At 41.0% G+C, this 23,761-nt stretch overlaps 1 protein-coding gene across 6 annotated transcripts in view; it reads right to left on the bottom strand.

Annotated features, from left to right (window-relative positions):
* dgkb (diacylglycerol kinase beta) overlaps positions 1-23,761 on the bottom strand; it is a 328,171-nt gene that overhangs the window by 129,610 nt on the left and 174,800 nt on the right. For all 6 annotated transcript variants that reach the window (XM_008112613.3, XM_062984283.1, XM_062984284.1 and 3 more), the window contains one exon: positions 6,639-6,703. In XM_008112613.3, the coding sequence (XP_008110820.1) occupies positions 6,639-6,703 (65 nt within the window). The remainder of the gene's footprint in view (positions 1-6,638; positions 6,704-23,761) is intronic.

Below are 23,761 nucleotides of genomic sequence, written 5' to 3'. Positions count from 1 at the left end.
GCATAGGGATTCGTTCTCCCCCCCCCCCCCAAACTATAGTCTGGGCTCCCAATAGTGTGAGGGACCTCTGCTTAAAATATCTGAGGACCCTGCTACAGAACATGCCAGAAACTGGAGCTATAGCCTATACTTAACAACCCTATATTCTTAAGAAATTTACATTTTCCAAGGCTACTTAGGGCCACCCCTTTATCTGGTGTTACGTCAGTGTTATTGGGGCAATGGAAAGAAAACATACAGGTAGTCCCCAAGTTAAGAACTCCAGCCAAAAAAATATGTATTTTAGCTTTGGATAGAATTGGGAAGATTTAACACTCCCACTGTGTTTGTTTTGTTATCTGTGCCCTTGTTCAGAAGATTTTACCACACTTTCTGTCCCTGTGATAATTGGATTTTGAAAATTTTGGCTTGTTGTGGAAACAAGGAATGGTGATAAAGCTTCATTGGAGATACATTTTCCCCATGATAACTCTTTCAGAAGTGAATTCCCCCTTCCTAGGGGTAGATTTATCTCACTTCCTGTTGCCTCACCCCCATTCTATGAGTTATTTGTAAGCCGGATGTTTGTAACTTAGAAATTGCCTGTACTTTCCTGTGGTTATCCTTGAGACATCAGAAGCCTAAAGGTAAAATCATTTCCTATGTTATAGAGGTAAATCAAGTGCAACCCATGTGTTACCTATCAACTCTACAAGGCCGTTCACATCCCCTTTTCTGGTCAAAACAAAGTCAGTATAAATTGCCCCCCTTCCCACCCCACCCCCCAAAATCCCAGTGAAAAAGTGAAACATTTTCTCAACCCTGCTTTGGATACTGGAGACAATATACAGCCATCAGGAACACTAACCGTTGCTATCTATGAAATTTTCTATCCCACCCTTTTAAAGCTACCTCGCTTGGTGGCCATAATTATATAATGTGGTAGTAAATACCACCATCCTTGCAGTTTGTATGGGATACCACAGTTGCCTCCAGATTATTGAATATCATTTTAAGGTGATTATATCTGGGTTAAATGGGGCTGAAAGATAACTTATATCTATTAGCCATTGTTTTAAGATATAAATAATAGGTAGTTGACACTTTAAAATCCTGAGTAGGGGCAGGGAGGACCCTTTGGACTACTCAAAGCAACAGACCAATCCAAGTAATGAAAATATGTTGCCTACTTGACATCATTTGAAGAAAATTAGATTTTATTGACATTAGCCTCTAGCATATGTATCTGTTATGAATCAACAGTTTGTATTTGCAGAGCATATACTGGGCATTTTTTCAACTCAGCATGGAAAGATGCTTAACATTATAGAGTGTCTAGATTTGACAGCCTGTGGTGCAGACGACGATTCTCCTATGCTGACAGCAAAACCCTGTCAAACTGACATCTATTATTTCAAGGGTACACTCAAAGGCAATCACCAACACAGTAATTTGGTCCTATCCTAGAGGGTAAGGAGTATCATTATTACCCCAAGGAATAACAGATGAAAGCTATATATTTAATTTTCTATTGCTCCTGATGTTTCGTAAGTAACTCCTAAAGTTAAGATGAACAAAAAGAAGAGTTTGGAACTGTATCATGAACTTAAGCTGATTTCTGCAGGAACTATATTCAACAACTTGAGACTATGGCCTTTGAAAGGACAAATAGAGATCTCTGGCTATTTAAGTGTGTGATGTAAGTGCTTTTCAGTCTTTAGGTCTGCATATGTTTCTCTCTGTTGATCAGTTGAAAAAACACTGCTCTACACAATATAAAAATTTAGCTAACTGATACATAAACATATATGGGAAATATCATCTCTGTGTTGCTTTGCAAAACTAATCTAGGGTATGGTATCAGTCTCATAATGTACTTGGCACCTTCATCAAGAAGGATTTACTACTAGGAAGGAGTGGTAAAAGGGACCAAGCATGGGGAGGGGGCTAAGCACAAATGTCTCATTTAACTGGTTTCAAGATGAAAGCACATATCCCAATCTCCATCCATCATCATTTATCACACAGAGAGAGAAAAACAACTCTGAAGTGGAAAAGGTCCTATCTGCATGGAGAGCTTCTAAGCAAACAAACATCTTAATTATCCAATTATGTTCTTGTCTGCATAGAGTTTACATCTGAACAGAATCTTCTACAATGTGAGCAAAGTAATAATGAATCAGGGTGAGGACTGGAAGACTTCCTTGCACTGTAGCAATTCAAAATAGAAACCCCACACTTCCAAATCTGCCCATTCACATTCTCTTGGTGATCTAGAGTACTGGTTTCCAACCTTTGCTTCTTCTGGTATTTTAGAATTTAGCTCCCAGAATTCCTGAAAGTTGGCAAAGCTGGCTTCTGGGAGTGGAGTATCCAAATATCTATTTACCTAATGGTTGAGAACCACTGTTCTATGTGATGACTCTGGCCAAAAATATTTACAGTGTTGCTTGTCATTTTCTAATATTGCTTTGAATTGGCTCCAACAAATCTCACAATTTTGAGATAACTGATACAAAGTTACAGGGAAAAACATTCCACAATGTATCTCACCCTCCTGCTCCAAAATAATGGGGTTACAAACCCTTGGACTAGGCGATATATGATTCCCGAATCTTAGTTAGGTGTATTGTCTTGTGTTCTGCTTAATCTATGTATAATGATGTAAATATCAACAACGTTTCTAGATATAAGATTATCCACATCTGTCATCTCTATTAATCAGTTCCTAGTGGAATATGTTAGCCTTATGGTTTACAGGTCTAAATCTATCACATAATTGTGTGTTGTTTTGTTGTTACTGCTATTTACACTCTACTATTCCTCCTAAGAACTTTGGACAGCTGTTTACATAAAACATGGTTACAATCATGTATTGTTCTATTGCTACTACTATTTATACTCCATCATTTCTCCTAAGAACTTTAGACAGTTAACTATTTACATAATAATTTGTTAAAATCACAGATTACACATAAATAGAATCTTGGTTACAGTATCAAACACCAAAAATATAAATTCCTGCTAAAAAAGTTATATGAACCATCAGCAGTTAAAGATGAACTAACAACTATATTTATTCATTAGTAGAGACCATCTTGGGAGGTCAAATGCATGAAGTGAATGGTGTCACTAAATTATGCTTTCAGCTGAAGCTAAGTGCACAGTTATTGGCACCAAACAGAGTCATAATTACACCAACTGACAGAAAATGTCTAAAACACAAGGTCAACAAAACCACAACAAGAAATATACTTGTTTTCAACTCTGAAAACAAGCAGATTATAAGACAAAAATGCAAAGATTTACTTTCCAAAACTGCTTGCTATTTAACAATGCATTTCGGTTTCTCTCTGGTTTGTCAGCAACTAACAGTGCATTCTGATTTCTGTCTATTCAACAGGGCTTAAGTTCCAGAATTGCAAGTTAGAAATGAGAGCCACTGAATAGATAGGACTAACTTTCAAATGACTTCATTTGTGACTGTAGTGATGAGTTTCTTAATCTTATCAAGGTTTTAAACAAAAAAAATTCTGACAGAATAAAATCTAAATCATTCACCAAGGAGAACAGCTGAGTCTCTCTATTGTGTGAATCTCACCCATGACAAAGTATGCCTAGAAAGCTTCCTGTGTACAAGAACATAATTGTTTTAAGTAAAGGTAAAGGTTTTTCCCTGACATTAAGGCTAGTCGTGTCTGACTCTGAGGGTTGATGCTCATCTCCATTTCAAAGATGAAAAGTCGACACTGTCCTTAGACGCCTCCATGGAGTGCCGTTACCTTCCCGCCAGAGCGATACCTATGGATCTACCCACATTTGCATGTTTTCAAACTGGTAGATTGGCAGAATCTAGGGCCAACAGCGGATTCGAACCACCGACATTTCTTTCAGTAAGCAAATTCAGCAGCTCAGCAGTGGATGTGCCACCGGGGGCACCATTAATTGTTTTATAATTTCTAATTAAAAATAAACAAGCATAATAAATTTACTGTATTTTCACAGGAAAGTAATTCCTACACTGATTCTGGACAACCTTTCAAAATGAGAATTCTTTTGTGTCTTGGTATTCCTCTACTAATTCTCTCTCTCTCTCTCTCTCTATCTATCTGTCTATCTATCTATATATATATCAAATGGTATAAGTATGATACCTATATCTTTTGCAATTAATTTCCTTAAGATAATGTTAGAAAGATCAGGTTCTTAAAATATAGATGAATTTCAAGGTGAGCCGGCTAACAGATGTTATTAATGGCATATGATTTATTGGGACATGAAATCTGAGATGAAACCATATGATTAGCTGAGCTTTTTATAAATTATAATTGCTACCTGCTGAAAATATGCAGCAGATCTCTAATAAACCAGCCTTACCATTACTGTCTAGGAATTCTGGATATGCTAAATGCTATTCCTATGTGTCTTTGGAAACCCTCTGAAAGCCCTTGTCTAGTATACTTGTTCTTATGGTATCATTTTTATCTTGTTATAGTATATTTATTTTTGGACAGTACCACTACAAACTTGGGTATTTATTATGGGCTATATTGAAATACAGACAGTGTCAGATTGCAGGAAACATGTAGTTATTGTACACAATAATCTTGTGTTATCATCACAACCTCAGTTTCATTTACTTTTCAAGTAGGCAATATCCCCTACCCCATAACTATACTAACATCGTCTATTTCAAGTCAAAAAACCCAACTACTATGTAAAATACTTGGCTTGTTTCCTACTTGAATGCAAACCTCAAATAAAACAACATCCAAAATGCAATACAACTCAAAATGAGGGCATGAATAAGAATATACAAGACAAAAGGAAAAAAAATCACGTATGTAGTCTTCAAAATATTTAAAGTATTAGCAGAAAAAGGAGACAGCATAACCCATAGGAAAACATGGTCTTCTGAGATTTTCCTTTAGAGAGAAAGAAACTGACAGGCAAGAAAGAACCACAAAGTTTAGCCTTCGTGTTCTGGGACCAAGTGGCTTCCTCAAGAGAGTGAATACAGTATATGCAATAAGAAATGTGTTATATTTGCTAAATCTCCAGGGTTTAAAACAACATGGGAAGCTTCCAGAGATATATCTTCCATTGTAGAATATTTGAATATTCAAGGCATATGAAGAATCTCTCAGAAAGGACTAAATGCACAGATCCAGGGTAACAAGCTCTTATGTTCCATTATTTATCATCTTATTTACCATATGATGGTGTCAACAGTTTTGTATTGTATTTTCCATAAGAAAATTTTCTTTCATTTCCATGCCCAGTTTTAAAAAACAGCAAATCCAATGTATGTGAGCATATTTCTGCTTTCTGAATATTATGTAAAATCTAAAAAAAAAAATCCTGCTCAGAATGTGCATAAAGTTTCTATATTTTTTTTGCAGATCTTTCAATTTTCCCCAGTCTTCCTAATGATAAGAAACCCCAAAGCAGTACTCAGTTGCTCTTACTTATGATGAGTATGAAAGAGGCTCCTGTCAGCACACAAGTATGCAAGTGGAAGCAAAACATAAGGATTCACAGCTGCAGCTGTCTAATAAGTGTTCTGCAATGCCTAATGGCAAAGTGTCAACTCAGGGATCTTCAAATACCACACAGTGCATCATCATCTCTATCATGCTGGTCTTAAGAGTTAAGCATTTTTATATGCCAGAACAGATTCTTATTGAAAATAGTACCTACTTCACTTCTGATATCAGATAACAACTGATTGTACTAAAGGAGGAAAAATCTAAAGATTCAACTATACTGACAGGGAGTTTGGGGGTTTTGTTGTTGCTTTTGTATGCATTATTTGCTTTTTGATATTGAGAGAAGGTTTTGTCCTCAATACATTCTGGGCCTGCCATCCTCTGTGCGTTTTTCCTTACTTCATCCAACCACAAATAAAATCATATACCTTTCATTTATATCTCCATCCATCTAGTAACCCATTCTTTCTGAATGAAGATTCAAGTTTCATATTTTATTTTATACGGATTATGTCCCATTGCATCAGGAATCATATTATTGCTTCAGTCCCTTGATGGCCATTTAACTTCTTATAGAGACAATCAAGCAACAGAAGATCCAAACAAAGAGGGAAGGAAGAGAAGGTTACAGTGATGAATTTCTGGGTTATACCAGATCTTACTTTCTTCCATTGCATGGAAGGGTAATGGTCCAGAACTGACAACATAATCCCATGAAAACTGAAACTCACATTTGAGTGAGCTGCAGTGGCATCTGTTCCCACAAGAAGAGTCTTCTTAACCCCGTTGTTCATATACACACACATCAACTCACTTTAGTTAGAACTTAGTAGATCTGACAATGTATACTATGGCTCACCATGCTTTATGCCACTTTATATTAAGTAGTTATCAATACCCCAAAGTATATTCTACATGCTTTCCTACTAAACCTGAGTCATGCTTCCAGGTTTATAATGCCAGAAAAAAGTTACATTTGGGAAAATATAGTCCTAAGTAATTTTTATACTCCTAGACTTGCGGGGTTGTATTCGGATCAGTTAGCCCTCAGACATCTTGGTGACATAGAGCTGAACTCAGAAGTCATAATTTCCTTTTCATGGTATGTGCATCTTTGTCACCTGACAATGACTCACTTGTCCTAAATGAGTATTTTTTCCTGGGTCTCACCTGCTATTGAATTTCTCTGGATGTTTTTCTCGCATGATATGAAATCTGTGAGCAATTGAAGCATCCTGAAAGAAATAAAAGACAAAAAATAATTCTTAGGTGACAAGAAAGATATGAAATATTGTCACAAAAGAGGCTAACCAAATAAGAATGAAATCTCACTGTCCAAAGGGCCAGCTCAGTCAATACTAGGCCTGATTAAGCTGTGCTAAATCCAAAAGTGAAAAATAAAGCCTATGGGATAGGAGACAGTTAGAATTAGGGATGAAGGATGCCTCTGAATACAAGTTCTAGTAAAAGACTGAACTCACCATTCAATCACATAATAATAGCTTTAATATATGTTATAGTAAATAGAACTAGATAAACATTTAGCCCATATTTCTTAAGCATATCGTCAAATAACTACTATAAAATCCTGTGTGTTGAGCAATTGCAAACAACATTTTTGCAATTTCGTATTTTTTATTTTTACAAAAGGTTGAGTGTTTGATAGCATTCCTGCAGTGAAAATATGTTAGTTTGCAAGCTGCACCAAGATGTTCTCTCACCAGTTGTTGTTAGCATATTACTGTGTTAATGCAATTTATTGACAAAAGAGTAAGACATAAATTTTGATAAGTATAAACAGAAGTACATTACAAGAGAGGCTATATGAGGGAACTACTCCCAGTGGCTTTCCCCCCTTACTGTACAATATTTCTGGATTTATTTACAACCATAGAAGGGAAATCACTATTCCAAGTAATTTCCACCTTTATTCCAAGTAACAACCATACAGCAAAGCTCATTTCCACCTAATTTCCTCCTTTGGTTGGGTGGTTCTGTGTCAATGATGAGAAAGGTGCTCGAGGATGGTGCATCCAGCCTATCCCTGTCAGCCAGCTGTTGTGTGACAAGAGTCACAACAGAATCAAGCTGCTGCTTATTACACTGACACTTGCTGGCAGGAGGCAGCTGGATGCATCATCCTTCAGCTCCCCACTCCAAAGAGTTTCCTTGGTTGGTGCTTGGCTTCTAATGTAGGCTTTAGGTCACAGAATTAGGAGAAGGATTGCAGCTATTAGGCATGTGTGATCCAAAAAATTTTTTTTTAAAGGTCTTTACAAAACTGGGGTGCACTGGCGATTAATTTCTAAAGTGTTTCTAAAGTGTTGTTAGTGAAAATTTTGTTACTATAATGAGACAAAATTTCGTCAAGCAATTGAACAAGTGGGGAAACTTCAGAGGCTCATTTCTCCCTTATTTTTATAGCTATTGGGGTGAAACTTCTGATAATGGTAGAACACATTCACCACTGCTAGCCCACCAAATTTCAGAACATTTCACTTACCTATGGAATTTTGAGGAATTTCCATTTTTTATATATAACCTTTTTCTAAAAAAATCTACAAGAACTATTTCCTTGAATTTTCTATAGAGTGACACAGGTTAACAGCGGATCATTCCTCCCAAGTTTCAGAAATATTTATACATCTATTAATTTTAGGGAAATTTTTAAAGTTTTGACAAAAAAAAAACATTTTAAAAGCCACAAAAGCTATCTCATTGAATGTCTCTCATATTATTATATACTATTATATGATAGATACATGATAGAATCATAGAGCTGGAAGGGACCCCAAAGGCCATCTAGTCCAACCCCCTTCTTTCTGCTATGCAGCAAAAGCACAATTAAAGCCCCACCGACAGATGGCCATTCAGCTTCTAAATAACAACCATCATCATCATCATGCAAAAATGTTCCTGGTTTGAAAGTGTTATTTCCTGTTTAATTGTGTAGTCCTTACTTTGCAAGTAGTTGTTATACTTCATTTTTGTGTCAAAATCTGTGTTAAATTGGTGGAAACGCTACAAGATACTAGAACAAAATGTGCTATAGCAAAGCAAAGTTTCTGTAGTTTAATAAACTTTCCCCATGTTTTTATGATAGAACCAATTAGGAAATGACATTTATAACCCAGGAACAAAAATTATAGTGTAGAATATTAACCAATTTATTGGTTCTGGATGGCTACAGAAGGGAAAATCTCTCTCCCCTATCCTGATTGGGGGTTTCTGATACTGAGCCCTGCATGATAGAAAATGTAGTTTAGGGCAGGGCCTTTAGAATTCTCTGCCATAGGGAGAGTTCCCAAACTAGAGTTCTGTGTTTCTTCCCAGGGAATTTTTCTTTCTCCCTCCTTTCTCTCTTCTAATAGCTAGAGCCCATTAATTTACAGTTGAAGGGCAGTCTTTTCATCTTTTCCTTGCTACCTTGCACTGAATATGAAACTGACTTTGGGAACCTTCTAAGATTTACAAAACTAAAACTAAAATGTATTGGGTAAATTTCAATTTTAAAGTTTTTGGCATGGGCTATGCCCATGTGTCGGAAATCCATTCGGAAGTACAGATCTTACAAATTTTAATATGACTTTAGAAACTTTTGCATATGTCTAGTTGCTATCTCTCCCATGCAGGATCTCATCTGTTATATTAACTTGGGCTTTGTCTTGACCCAAGTAAAGACTAATGTCTCCTTAGATTTGCATTGTTGCCTTTTATGTTATGTTTCTGTATAATCAAAATGGCCAGCCTAAGTTGGAAATTACACACAAGTTTTTTTAGTTCTGCTTTAAGCATTACATAAATCTACAGCAAATGAAAATGCAACTAATACAATCAAAGATCTGGAACTCAAGCCTTGTGATGATGACTTAGACCCAGAACATAGGGGCCCCACTACAACAGTTCCAAAGAAGTTCATTTTCCAGCTGATACGCTAAGTAACAGCTGTCCCATCCATGGCTGTGTATATTTGCTCAATTCTATTTCTGAAAGGACTTGTTCCAAACATGCAAAACAAGGATGGGGGAATAAGCCATAACCTAAAAGCAAACAAACAGATGCTAGAGACGTTTTTGTTTCATTTCTTTTTACTGCACATTTCCTTGTATTAAAACAGGTTATAATTTCATTTTATTTGTATCCCACTATGAAGATATGTTGCAATTATTTCATATATGGATTTTTAGGGCAGTGAAATATGATTTTGTAAGACCATAAGCTTTTGTACATTAAATGCTATGCAGATACAGCCAAAATATATGCATCTTTCCGTATTTTTTCCTTTAATTGTGACTGCAAATTCTGCAAATACAAATTATAAAATGTTGCAAGTAGCAACAATAACAACTGCAAAGGTTTAACCTAAATCTTCATTTAAATAGTGTGCAAAACTGAAAATTATTTGTAAACATACGAAATATTACTGAATAATGCATGTAATAAGACATAGTAAGAGCATGGAGAATGGACAAGTTGGAACATGTTCAAAGAAAAATGATCAAAATAGTCAAAGCATATAAAGAACTGTATATAGTTAAAGGTGGCTTAGTGAGGAGAAGGTTGAAAGATGATATGTCTTATTTAAATAACCTAAGGGATGCAATTTAGAAGATGGAGCAAGCTTGTTTTCTACTACTCCAGAGACTAGAACGTGAACCAATGGATTCAAATTACAACATTCCACTGAAACATTAGGACTAACTTATTTACTGTAAGAGCTATTTGACAGTAGGATGGACTACCTCAAAGGGTGGTTGATTCTCCTCCTTTAGAGGTCTTTAAATAGGATGAAGGATCTCTTTTAAGAGTAATTCAGTTTTATATTCCTCCATGGTTAGAGGCTAGGCTAAATGGTCTTACAGTCCCTTCTGGCTCTATGATATTATGATCCCTTCCTCTCTCTTCCCCATTCTTCCCAATCTCTTACTAGGAGAAGCAATTCAAGCTTTGGGGGAAAAAACTGTATATCCAGGAGGTACCAAAATTGAGGACCAAAACTGTGTACAGTAGAGTCTCACTTATCCAATATAAATGGGCCGGCAGAACATTGGATAAGCAAAAATGTTGGCTACTAAGGAAGGATTAAGGAAAAGCCTATCAAATTACAGTATGATTTTACAAATCAAGCACCAAAACATCATGTTTTATAACAAATTGACAGAAAAAGCTGTTCAATGCACAGGAATGTTATGTAGTAATTTTACTGTATTTACGAATTTAGCACCAAAACATCGCAATGTATTGAAAACATTGACTATACAAACATTGGCTACTAACAAATTGACTACAAATAAAGATAGAATTGCATAAAATGAACTTTCAGTACAATGTCGGAAGTTAAATCCGTAAAAAGTTCAGTCCTTTCTGCCTAGAGAAACAGTTGTGGATCCGGGTGGGAGGCAGTCTGCGTTGGATAATCCAGAACATTGGATAAGCGAAGGTTGGATAAGCGAGACTCTACCGCATATGCAAACATTCTAAAATCCCAGTCATTTTGGATGTGGGATACTCAACCTGTATATTATTCCTGGGAAAGGTGTAAAGGTGTGTCAGGGAATTTGGAGGAATATTTGTCAAATGCTTGCCAAGGCCTTCCAGCCACTAGTATCTTTTAAAATGACCAGATTAATATTTATTATTTCTATAAACTACATTACGTACTTGCATTGCAAAATGAAAGAAAACCCCCAAGTTATAACAAGTAGCTGCCAAGATTTGCAAGTCAATTCTCATGTGTAATATTTGAAATACAAATGGATCATGTTTCATGCCATTTTATTTATTTGGTTTGGGAAAATATGCTTGCTATTTTTCTTATGCTTTAGATTCCCACTTTGTTCTCATTGTGCCGTGTTCTGCTGTATATTATAGATATTAAGTATGTGTTCTAGTTCATGTTAGGTAGTAGTGAGTTTACTGACTGCTGAATTAATTTGTTTTTGTGCATAGATTTTGGAGATAGGCTTATCAGTGCTCCATTATTCAGATAAAAACTTCGCTTGTAACAGTTGGTAATTATGTACAGTGCAATTTTTGCTACATTTTTTGAATTGTGTTACCATATAGTTTGCAACTCACCGTGCAGTTTTGAATAGACAGAATATTGTTTATTTAATCCATGTCATTCATGTGGTTTGTAATTCAGAGCATTTAAAAAGCTGGCCACAAATAGGAGATGACATTTTATGTAAAACCCTAAAATTATTCTCTAGCTTCAACTATGATGTGAGACAGAGAGTAAGTTTTACTCTCTCCCCACCATAGGTTAACCAATTCTTTCACATTGATAACATTTTTTCATTTCCTTTTCTGATTCTTCAATCACAGGAAATGACATGAAGAGCAATGTGTGCAAAAGTCTAATGTAGGCCTGCCCCAACCTGTAGCCCCAGGTGTTTTGGACTTCAGCTCCCAGAATTCCTGACCAAGCTAGATAGGGCTTCTGGGGATTGAAGACTCAAACACCTGGAGGGCCACAGATTGTGCAGCCCTAGACTAATGTTAAAAAAATTGGAAATATGCTTTTCTTTATTTTCCCTTTGTCCATTGCTGGAATGATCTCACTAACAGAGTACCAGAAACTAGGACACGTAATATATTTCACATAACTGCAGCACTAAGATTCCATTTATCTGCCATGGTTGCAGCTTGTGGAATTTTGGCGTTTACAGTTTGGGAAGGGTCTAAAGTACTCTGGCTGAGAATTATAAATATAGTAGTCTTTCCATTTTCACTGAGGTTAGGGATGCAAGGTTCCTGCAAAAGTGGACAAACTACAAATAAAAATATACTATTTTTCACCTGAGAGAAAACCTCTCTAGGAATCTCTAAGATCTTCAGGGTGACTCTATATCAGGCCTGCACAACCTGTGGCCCTTCAATTGTTTTGAACGTCAGCTCCCAGAATTCCTGATCATTGAACAAGCTGCCAAGACTTTTGGGAATCTGTGTCACAAACATCTGGAGGGTCATAGATTGTGCAGGCCTTCTCTATACTCAACTTCCACCGGAAGTTAACCATTGAACTATCTTGGAAGACTGAGAGATCCATACAGAAGTGTTCTCTCCAGAAAAGCTCTGGTCCTCTAGCACAACTCTATAGTCAACTTTTATTGGAATGTTGACTATAGAGTCACCCTAGAGTACCTAGAAAAAACATATGAATAATCAAATTCACATAGGTTAAAAAATCACAAACGTAAAGAAGGGAACCATATCCTCCCCCCCCCATAAATCCCAAAACTTCACAGGAGGAAACTACAGCTGTTAATGTGAAATCACAGTACTGCAATTGTGTAGTAAAATGGTTCTCAACCTGTGTGTCCCCAGGTGTTTTGGCCTACAACTCCCAGAAATCTGTTGCGCATAAGCAGATATCAGTCAGGTCCAATGCAATAGACACACAAACAAGAGGAAAAGGAACAAAAATCTTTACTCTTGTCAGCAGAGATATAAAAACAAATAGCTCAGCAAACGTACATAGTCCTTGTAAGTAGCACAGAGTAAGTCTTCTTCATCCGAAAGAGCAGAACATAAAACAAATAGCTATTCCATCATAGCAAGGAGCATTGCTGTTAAGTCCTTGTCAATTCAGCATCTTCAAACTGTATTCTAACATCCATACAGTTATACCCCACTGGGTGGTGGTCTAAACTTGCTGCTGACCTACATCAGCAGCTGCTCATAATAATTAACATTATAAGGTTTTCTTTAACACACACATATATACCTGATCCTGTTACTACTTACTGTAACAAAATCCCATCTAGTTCACCAGCTGTTAAGATTTCTGGGAGTTGAAGGCCAAAACATCTGGGACCCACAGGTTGAGAACCACTGATGTAGCATGAAAGACTTCGAGGAGATCCTGAAATTTTCCTGGGTGATCATTCAATGTATGGTACCATTTATTTGTATCCAGAGACTCAGTTTCCTTCAAGAGATGCTCTTTTCATCCAGAGGCACTGCTGTTACTCCAGAAAGCGAGTTTAAAGCAGCAAATCTACAGCATGCTCTATGTTCTTTCCTCATGTTTGGCAAAACGCTCATTAAGACAGCAGGAGGGGTTGTGCTGTACAGGTATCAGAAATCAACATTTTGGGAAATTGTTTCCTTTGTACTTGTCAAACGATCTCTGAAATTGGAGTCTTTTTTGTACAAGGAACCATGTTTTGTAGTATGTGACTAGAAATCCAGCATTAGCAAATGTTAGCTCTTAGCACTAGTTCCATTCCTATCTTTAATAGGAGGTGAAGGGTTAAAATTAAGCACACCAAAGGTTTAGGTTGTAAATACCTACACTTCCATAATAAAAGTAGCTCTTCCTCATGTCAGTGATTTGCATGTATCTTCCTGTTGAAACACATTTCTGAACGTGTGCTTTGACTAAATAATTTAGATAGGCAAAAACATTTTCCATAGACAATATCCAGCTTAAAGCATTGAAAAGAGACACTAATTATGTTTGTCATCTTTGGTCGGTAGAACATTTTGATGTAAATGTCTACTTTTATTTTACTGAGCACGCAGATTCTATTGTGTCAAAGAAAAGCACTAATTCACAAGTTATTAGTTAAACACACATTTAAAAAAATATACTCTCAAAAGCATTTACTTTCCTAACTCTTCAAAATAAAGTGATTTAAAAGCATTTTGCAATAGCCATTATTGTTTTTAATGATATAATTGCACCAAAGGGGAAAATATCTTCAATAAACTAAGCTTATATTAGGGGCGGGCAAAGCTTTAGAGTTCTGTTTCGTAATTTGGAGATCTGAATGATTCGTAAATACAGATCTCTGAATTACTAATTGGAAAGGGATTCCCCTGAAGCATTAAGAATCGAAACAAAAGCTTCCAGAACTTTCTGAGAGATTAGTAAAGATTTGTTGTTTCAGAGGTTTTTCTCCCATTGTAACATACCCCGTCTGTAATTGTCTAAGTTTGGACGGGGCGGGGGCTGATGTGACTGACAAGGGCAACTGCATGCTGTTTTGTTTTCTTGACAGCCAATCAGAAGAAGAAAGCTAATCACACAGTTTTCTGTAAAGCTGGTCTCCTCCCCTCAACATCTATGTCTTTGTGATGTTTGCAAGAGAGAGATAAAGAAGTGGGCATGAAGGTCTGTTATGTTTCTGGGTTTTTCTTAAAACTTAAACTTATAGTAGCTTTTTGATAATTCTGTTTGTTTCTGTCTTTTCATATCCAGTCTATAACCTTCCTCTGTTGAAATTATCCAACTCCAAATTTATATTTTCCAAATTCCCGTAGTTAGCTATACTCCCCTCCGCAGCTCTTCCCTTCCCCTCAAATCCTTCTTTTATCAGCTTACTGTGTGTGTTTATTGCTTATAAGTCTCATTGATATGAAAGTATTCACACTGGGGTTGCAACGCAGGTAGCCCCATTCCTCTGACGCACAGAAATCTGGGAAATGTACTTTGGGAAGGCAAGGACCCCGGTAGCAGAGTATTCAAAAGGCCTCGCCCTAAGCTACATTTCCCAGAATTCTGTTCAATCCATAAGAATGGGGTTGCCCATATCAAAGCCCCAGTGTAGGTTAATCACATGTACTTAAATTGAAAAAAAAATCTTTAAAATCAGTGGCAGACTTGCTGCCCTGCTCCTGTTGTCTCACTGTGCCACAGTTTAAGGAGCTACCTCTTGTAGTTTTATTAAAATAAATTTTTAATTGAAAAAAACAACTTATCTTTCTGAAACATTGCAGGATTGATGCCCTGTTTATGTTGTCTCATTGTACAGAAATCCAAGGGGATACCCTCTTGAAGTTGTCTTTAAAAGAATTATTTGTAAAAACTTTTTTAAAAATTCCCCAAAAATGTTCTGAAACTTGGTATGCTTACAGTATTAAATGTTGCCTACATGTGTGTCAAGATTCATTCTAATAACCATAAAAATGACAGAAAAAGAGCCACAAAAGTTTCCCCATTGCTGCTAATGTAACAAATCTTAGGGTGCTTCCACTTAGGCCCAAAATCTGTGCTATAGCTAAAACCCGCTTTGGTACAGATTCCCATCCCCACTCCCACCAAAAAAAATCTGGGCTTTCCAATTACAATCGGGATGGTATGCAGCCACCCCAAAGCCCCCCAAATTTCCCCATAAAAAGTAAATAAAAATTTACCTGGCCTCTATAACGTTCCTCTTCACACCCTCCTGGTGAGAGGAAGTGATGTGCCAGGAGACTGGGGGGCTGAGGATGAAAATCCTTCCTCCCCCAGTCTCCTGATGTGTAATTTCCTCATATCAGGAGGGACGAGGAAGAATGCTATGGAGGCCAGACAAATTTTATTTACTTTTTACGGAAAAATTTGGGGGTTTTGGGGAGGGGTGGGTGTCCTCTCAGTTTTTAATTAATTCAGAACAAACCAGGGAGACCCTGGTTTGAAAAAATGTCTTTGGTTTTACCCAAGGTGTCATTTGGACACCTCAGGTAAAACTAAGATAGTTCCCAATTTTTGGGCCTGTCTGGGTGGGCCCTTAACAAAACAATTAGGATGCTTTGGAGATTTGGATTATTAATTGGAATGGAACCCCTCCGAATCTTTATAAAACAAAGTGAGGGCCATCCAAATCTCCAATATGGATTACTAATAGGATTTCAGCCACTTCACACACCTTATAATATTGTCCTCGTGAGTTTTTCTTATTAATATAATTCTGATGAGTTGTCTCAAAGGAAACCAGGAGCAGAATTCACATACAAAGATGGAAACTTTCGCTATACAAAAAACCAAATCTTTGCCTGTCTTGTATTTGTCAATGTGTAGCAATGAAATTTCAACCCAAGCCTTCCAGAAATTTCACAGTATCAAAAAGATGAGGCCAAAATGCAATATTGTGGGAGCCCACAGTGGTTTCTACTATCAGCTTCAAATAAACAAGTAGTTTTTATGAAGGATTTGAAATGAAAAAAAAAAAAACAATTCTACCCATAGAAGCAGGAAAGAAGAAAGGAGACACTTATTATGAGGGCAGGAGTTCTTTAGGCATTTGAAGGTATTTCATTAGAAATGGGAGAGTGAGGAACACAAGTGCTGCCAGTCTTCTCATGAGGTATACTGACCACTGTGCCTCAGGAGGAATTTGGGAGAACATGTATATCTGCAATTTGCTGAAAATATCACTGCAACATCATTGCTGCACTACACAATCGCTTACCACACCTCCAGAACAAATCTGGTCTTGACCATTTGGGTTCAAGTGTTCCATAGTTACGTTAGCTTCCTGCTGGGCCTGCAAGACCATTTGAGAATGGGTTTTGACCATGCACAGACTGAAGCCAGGTTGCATCAAAAGAGTCCTCATATAGACTTTTCTCCAATGGCTAAGTCCTAGTCAAATCTAGGAGCAATTTTCTACAGGCAACAGTGTATACTGCAGTCACTGTTTTGCTTAGAAACCAGAAAGGCTCAGGATTTATAATGAGAAGACTGAAAGGTGTTGGACTGTATCTCCCAACAGTCCAACGACCTTATCACATGAGCCAGGGGAAACGTCCCGCTTCGCCTGTCTTCACCGAAGAAACACATAGGTCCCTGTGGGAAGTGTTGCCCAAGCAATGAGGATCTGTGCTGGCTCCATTAGAGCCAGCACAACATGGGTAGGCTCCTGTATTGGAAGACAAATGTCATTTGACACTTCCATTCCAATTGTAGGATGGGCATTCACCAGAAGTCCAGAGATAGTGGGATGCCAGAGCAGAGAGGGAGCCAGCAAAGACAGTCTCCATCTTGTCTCCTTGCTCCAGCTGAAGGCCCCTCCCACCAACTCCAACGGACGCTCTGATGCCAGTGCAGAGAGGGAGCCAGCAAAGACAGTCTCCATCTTGTCTCCTTGCTCCAGCTGAAGGCCCCTCCCACCAACTGCAACGGACGCTCTGATGCCAGCGCAGAGAGGGAGCCAGCAAAGACAGTCTCCATCTTGTCTCCTTGCTCCAGCTGAAGGCCCCTCCCACCATCTCCAACGGACGCTCTGATGCCAGAGCAAAGAGGGAGCCAGCAAAGACAGTCTCCATCTTGTCTCCTTGCTCCAGCTGAAGGCCCCTCCCACCATCTCCAACGGACGCTTTGATGCCAGAGCAGAGAGGGAGCCAGCAAAGACAGTCTCCATCTTGTCTCCTTGCTCCAGCTGAAGGCCCCTCCCACCATCTCCAACGGACGCTCTGATGCCAGAGCAAAGAGGGACAGTCTCCATCTTGTCTCCTTGCTCCAGCTGAAGCCCCCTCCCACCATCTCCAACAGACGCTTTGATGCCAGAGCAGAGAGGGAGCCAGCAAAGACAGTCTCCATCTTGTCTCCTTGCTCCAGCTGAAGGCCCCTCCTGTCAGCTCACCACAGCCGCTCCTGAATGAACACACGAGACTCTTTGTGGTATCACCAGGAACTTTTACTGTAGGAAACATGAACATCAGAAAAGCCAAGAATGGGAGGCTCCGGCCAACCCTCCTTTATATACCCTCCCCCTCATTTGAACAGTCTCTTCCCGCTCAGTAAAACCCCGCGCAAATTCCCCGCCAAGTCCATCAGCCGTTTCTCCTCCGAGTCCTGGGACGCAGGTGTCTTATCAATGTCAGTGACCCTGAAACTCAGAGCCACATCCAGGCTCTAGTAGCAGGGTTCTGACATGGCGTCCTCCTCCCCTTCGTCCTGGAAGGAAAAGATTAAACACAACTATTGTTCTCCGCTGTCCAGAGTTCCTTTATACTTTTTTAACAGGCTGCAATGGAATACCGGGTGTACCTTTCCTAGGTCCTTTGGTAGCCTCAGCTCATAGGTCACTTCGTTTATTCTTTTTGCTACCCTGAATGGCCCTATATAGCGTGGAGCCAATTTCTTGGATGGGAACCCCAATTTCAGGTTTTTTGTGCTCAGCCAAACCAGATCTCCTTCGCCCAATTTGTCCCCCTCTCGGCGTCTACGATCCGCAAAGAGCTTGTACTTCTTTTGTGTTTCCCGCAATGCCTCTACCACGGTTTGCCACCCTTGCTTGATTTTGGCCGGCCATTCCTCGTCGGTCTGGCCCTCCCCTTCCTTCCACTCGGGTAGCCTGGGGAAAGGTGCCACCTCCTGTCCGTATACTATTTCGAATGGGGCACGACCTGTGGCCGAATGTACGGCCCCGTTAAAAGCCATCTCAGCAAACGGAAGAAGGTCCGCCCAATCATCCTGTCTATAATTGGTGTACATCCTTAAGAATTGGCACAGTGTCTGTTGGGTACGTTCGACCCCCCCGTTGGTCGCGGGATGAAAGGCCGAGCTCAGGTTCCTTTCTGCTCCTAACAGCTGTAAGAATTTTCCCCAAAATTTTGCAGTAAATTGGACTCCCCGGTCACTAATTATCTTGTCGGGACACCCATGTAGGCGATATACATGCTTCACATACAAATCAGCAAGTTTTTCAGCTGAAGGAAGTTTTGGCAGAGCCACAAAGTGTGCCTGTTTTGAGAATAGGTCCAATATTGTCCAAATGTATCTGTGGCCTCTGCTGGGGGGTAGTTCGCCTACAAAATCCATGGCTACGCATTCCCATGGCCTCATGGGCTCCACCACCTTCTGCAATAGCCCCTGGGGCTTCCCCGGTGGTGTTTTTCCCTCTGCACATAATTCACACTGCGTGACGTATCCCCTGGCGTCTTTCCTCATTCCGGGCCACCAGCATTGTTTGGCCAACAGTTTAATAGTCCTGGTGGGGCCTAGATGACCCGCACCCTTGTTATCATGGTACTTCCTTAACATTTCTCGTCTTAAACATTCAGGAATATACAATTTCTTATTTACAAACACCAAATCCCCACACAATTCTCCCTTTTCTTTGTTTGTTTGTAACCATTTGTCCATTCCATACGCTCGCTTCAACTCCTCCTCCCATATTTCTCCTCCCCCCGTGGAAATGGCAGTACGTTTGTTTTCTTTGGCCGCTTGTGCTCGAGTTAGTACTGCCAGGCCCCATTGCTTATCAAGAAAAATACTCCCTTCAGATTCCTGAATTCCTCCCCCGTGCTGAGGCATCCGAGAGAGAGCGTCAGCGAGTATATTATGTTTCCCCTGGAAGAATCTGAGTCTGAAATCAAAACGGCTGAAATATTGGGCCCATCTAATTTGCTTCGCTGATAGTTTACGAGGGGATCTTAGATACTGTAAATTTCTATGGTCAGTCCACACCTCAAACGGTGTTCCACTTCCTTCCAGGAAGTGTCTCCAGCACTCTAGTGCTTTTAGAATCGCTAAGGCTTCTCTCTCCCAAATCGGCCAGTTTTTTTCTGTATCGCTAAACTTTTTTGACAGATAGCCACATGGCTTCAGGTTCCCCCCCTCGTCTTTCTGTAGCAGAACTGCCCCATATGCCCGGTCTGACGCATCGCAATGTAATACAAAGGCTTTAGACATATCAGGGTGCTGTAGGACAGGCTCCTCAGTAAAACGCTTTTTAAGGGCTTCGAAAGCTTCCTGGCATTCTATTGTCCAGGTCAGTTTGGCCCCTGGGGCCTTCACTTTGGCTGTTTCTCCCCTACCTTTAGTCTTTAACAAATCCGTTAATGGCAAAGTGAGGCGCGCAAAGTCCTTGATAAATGTTCTATAGAAGTTTGCGAACCCTAGGAAGGATTGCAGCTGCTTCCGTGTTTTGGGGGCTTCCCACCCCCTCACGTCTTCTACCTTCGCAGGGTCCATCGCCACTCCCTGGGAGGAAATCCTATACCCCAGAAAGTCTATCTGGTCTTTATTGAACTCGCACTTGGCAAGCTTCGCATACAGTTTTGCTTCTCTCAACTTTTGCAGGACTTCCCTGACTAGTTCTATGTGTTGCTCCTTAGTCCGAGATACTAACAATATGTCATCTAAAAAAACAAAGACTCCCTTGTACAACAATGGATGCAACACTTCGTTGATTAATTGCATGAACGCGGCGCCTCCGCCGCACAAACCGAAAGGGAGCACACGATAATTGAATAATCCGAATGCACAGGAGAAGGCCGTCTTCCACCTGTCCTCTGGTTTAATCTGCAATTTATGGTACGCTTCAATTAAGTCCAATTTAGTGAATATCTGTCCCTCCGATAACTGGGCGATCAAGTCCTTCACTAAAGGTAGGGGGTATTTATTTCCAGAACTGATTGCATTCAGGCCCCTGTAGTCAATGCAGAGCCTCAGCGTTTGGTCCTTTTTGCGCCTGAACAACACAGGCGCCCCTAGAGGGGAATTTGAAGGCTCTATGAAACCCCTCGCTAGGTTTTTATCAATGTATTTTCTCAGTTCCTCCTTTTCCCTAGCCGACATTGGGTATATTTTTGCCTTAGGAAGCTCTGCTCCTGGGACTAGCTCTATCTTCACTTCAACTCTCCGCTTCGGTGGGAAACTGTCTGCTTCCTTCTCATCAAATACGTCCACAAAATCCCGATACTCTGGGGGTAATTTATCTGCCAGTTCTGCTATCCTGATAGAGTCTTCCTCCCCCCTTTTCCCCGGCTCCCTTTCCACTTCCTGGCTCCCTCCTTCCAACTTCATCCTGAAGATCATGCTCTTATCCTCCCAGTTGATTTGCGGGTTGGCCTGCCCCAGCCATGGCATGCCTAGTATAACATTATAGCTGGCTATTTGTGATATCACAAATGACACCTTTCCTTCCCAACTCCCTATCTTACACTTTACATCTTCGGCACTGTACTTAGCTAATGATCCCGATGCTGTGGATCCGTCCAACTGCGAAAAAGCTATTGGGGATTCTAGGTTCGTTCTTTCGCATCCCAATCCCTCGGCTAATTCAGGGGAGATGATGTTCCTGGAACATCCACAATCCACAAATGCTTTGCAGGTTGCTTGTTTGCTGCCACTTTCCAGCTGAATGGGGACCACTATCATGGCTTTGTCCTGACTTACCAACCCCCCCGAGTGGTGCCTCATCGGTGGTTCTTCCTCGGCGCGTTTCCCTGCCACGGCTCTTGGTTTGGGCGGGCCTCCGCCTTCCCCTTTTCTCTGCCAGCACTCGGCAGCCCTGTGGCCCAAACGGCCGCACACGAAGCAGCCCCTCCTGCTGGTGCTCACGTTCCCTGTCGGCTCCGTTCTCCTCCCGGCTGGGGTTGATCCCTCCTTCCGGCTCCCCTCTTTCATCTGCGGCCGCTGCTGTAGCCCTCCTCGGTGCCTCCTCGCCTGGGCCAGCGATGTCTCGATGCGCCCCGCCAGCTGAATCCATCCGCGCAGTGTGTCAGGCTCATCACGATGCACCGCCCAGGAGAGGATCTCCCGCCTGAGACCCTCTTTGAAGAGTTCTATCTTTGTCACTGCAGACCATTCCGGCACCTTTTCAGCGAGGCATTGGAACTCCTCCGCATACTCAGATACCGACCTCTGCCCCTGGGAGACGGTCTTCAACTCCTCCCTCGCCCGGATCTGCTCCAGTGGATCTCGGAAACGGGTCTCCAGGGCCCCCATAAAGCGTCGGAGTGACCCCAGACATGGGTCGCGCCGCGCGTGTAGTTGAACGTACCAGCTGGCCGCTCCCCTCTTCAACACTGCACCAATGGCCCGTACCCGGCTGGATTCCGTTCTAAAAGTGTGGGCATTGTCCTCCATATAGCCCCTCACCGTGGTCAGGAAAAAATCCAGTTCAGAGGACTCTCCCCCAAACTCGATCCTTAGTTCCTCTCGTCTCGGTAGGGGTCCCTGTGGTGGCAATCCCCAATCCTCCGCCCGTCGCAAGCCCCCTTGCGGGCCAGTGGGCCCCGCTGCTGCTTCCCTTTGTCCTGTGCCACGCCCGGCATTCGCCAGGGGCACCAGGGTCTCAGTTGGGAGCGTAGCCGGGATTCTCGGAGGCTTTTCCCCTTCGTCGTCACTCTCCTCCACCCGCGTCAGGCTCGTTTGGATCTTGGGCCGGGCACCGGGCTCCTTTCGCATTTCCCTTCCCTTCGGTGCTGGGAGGTCTGCAAAGCCCTGGCTGCTTCCCATGCTCACGTCCCACATTGAGCTAGCCCGGAGTTCCCTTCCTCGCTCCGGCTCCGCCAAAACCGCCAGGCGCTCCATCGCCCTCGACATCACTGCCAGGGTGGTCTCCATCGCCGACATCCTCTCCTCCAGAAACACCATCTTTTGCGGGCCTGGGGAAGGTGAACCTTCCTCTCCTCCGGTGCTATCTCCCCGCACCACTCCGCGCCTCTGGGTTACCCCATTTGGCTGGGCATAAGCGGTGGATGACGCCAGGGCCGCCAGCTGGTGGAACTCAGCGTCCGTCTCGGGAGTGGCCCTTTCCGACCTTCCTCCTCCGGCGCCCAAGAGCTCTTCATCCTCCACTTGCATGTTACACCTCACCGCTACAGCGGGATGGTGTCCGTATTCTTGGCTTAGTGTCAGCTCACCACAGCCGCTCCTGAATGAACACACGAGACTCTTTGTGGTATCACCAGGAACTTTTACTGTAGGAAACATGAACATCAGAAAAGCCAAGAATGGGAGGCTCCGGCCAACCCTCCTTTATATACCCTCCCCCTCATTTGAACAGTCTCTTCCCGCTCAGTAAAACCCCGCGCAAATTCCCCGCCAAGTCCATCAGCCGTTTCTCCTCCGAGTCCTGGGACGCAGGTGTCTTATCAATGTCAGTGACCCTGAAACTCAGAGCCACATCCAGGCTCTAGTAGCAGGGTTCTGACACCTCCTACCAGTAACATGCTTTGTGTGTGTGTGTGTGTGTGTTTGTGTATGTATATGTATATATATATATGTGTGTGTGTGTGTATGTGTATGCGCATGCACGCACACACACACGCACACACATGAATATATATAATATTAATATTAATAATAATATGTTGTAATACAATGTAATAATAATTATAATGCACTATTATAATTGTATATTTATATTACATGCAATATTACTAATAATATTGCAATATAGTTGTATAATATAATGTATTGTATGTATATATACTTGTAAACCGCCCTGAGTCCCCTTCGGGGTGAGAAGGGCGGTATATAAATGTCACAAATAAATAAATAAATAAATAAATTGCTGGACTTGTGAAGCATCCTAGGATGCTTCCCAAGCCCCATTTGATGAGATTGTTAGTCAAAACAGTCATGATGAGGGATACTAGATGTTGATGCCCATCAATATCAGATGGTCTATACAGTTCTCATCATGCAGTTGCCATCCCTACTGTAAAGAATATTTAATTCTTCCTTCCATTGTCATAGCTAGGAAGAATTAACAAAGTTTGAACTTCCACCAGCTATAGACAGAATGGTAAACACTTAAAGATGATGTGATTTGTAGGCTACCACA

Source organism: Anolis carolinensis, chromosome 6 (assembly GCF_035594765.1).
Source record: "Anolis carolinensis isolate JA03-04 chromosome 6, rAnoCar3.1.pri, whole genome shotgun sequence".
NCBI lineage: Eukaryota > Metazoa > Chordata > Lepidosauria > Squamata > Dactyloidae > Anolis > Anolis carolinensis.
This window is presented reverse-complemented; position numbering and strand designations above follow the sequence as displayed.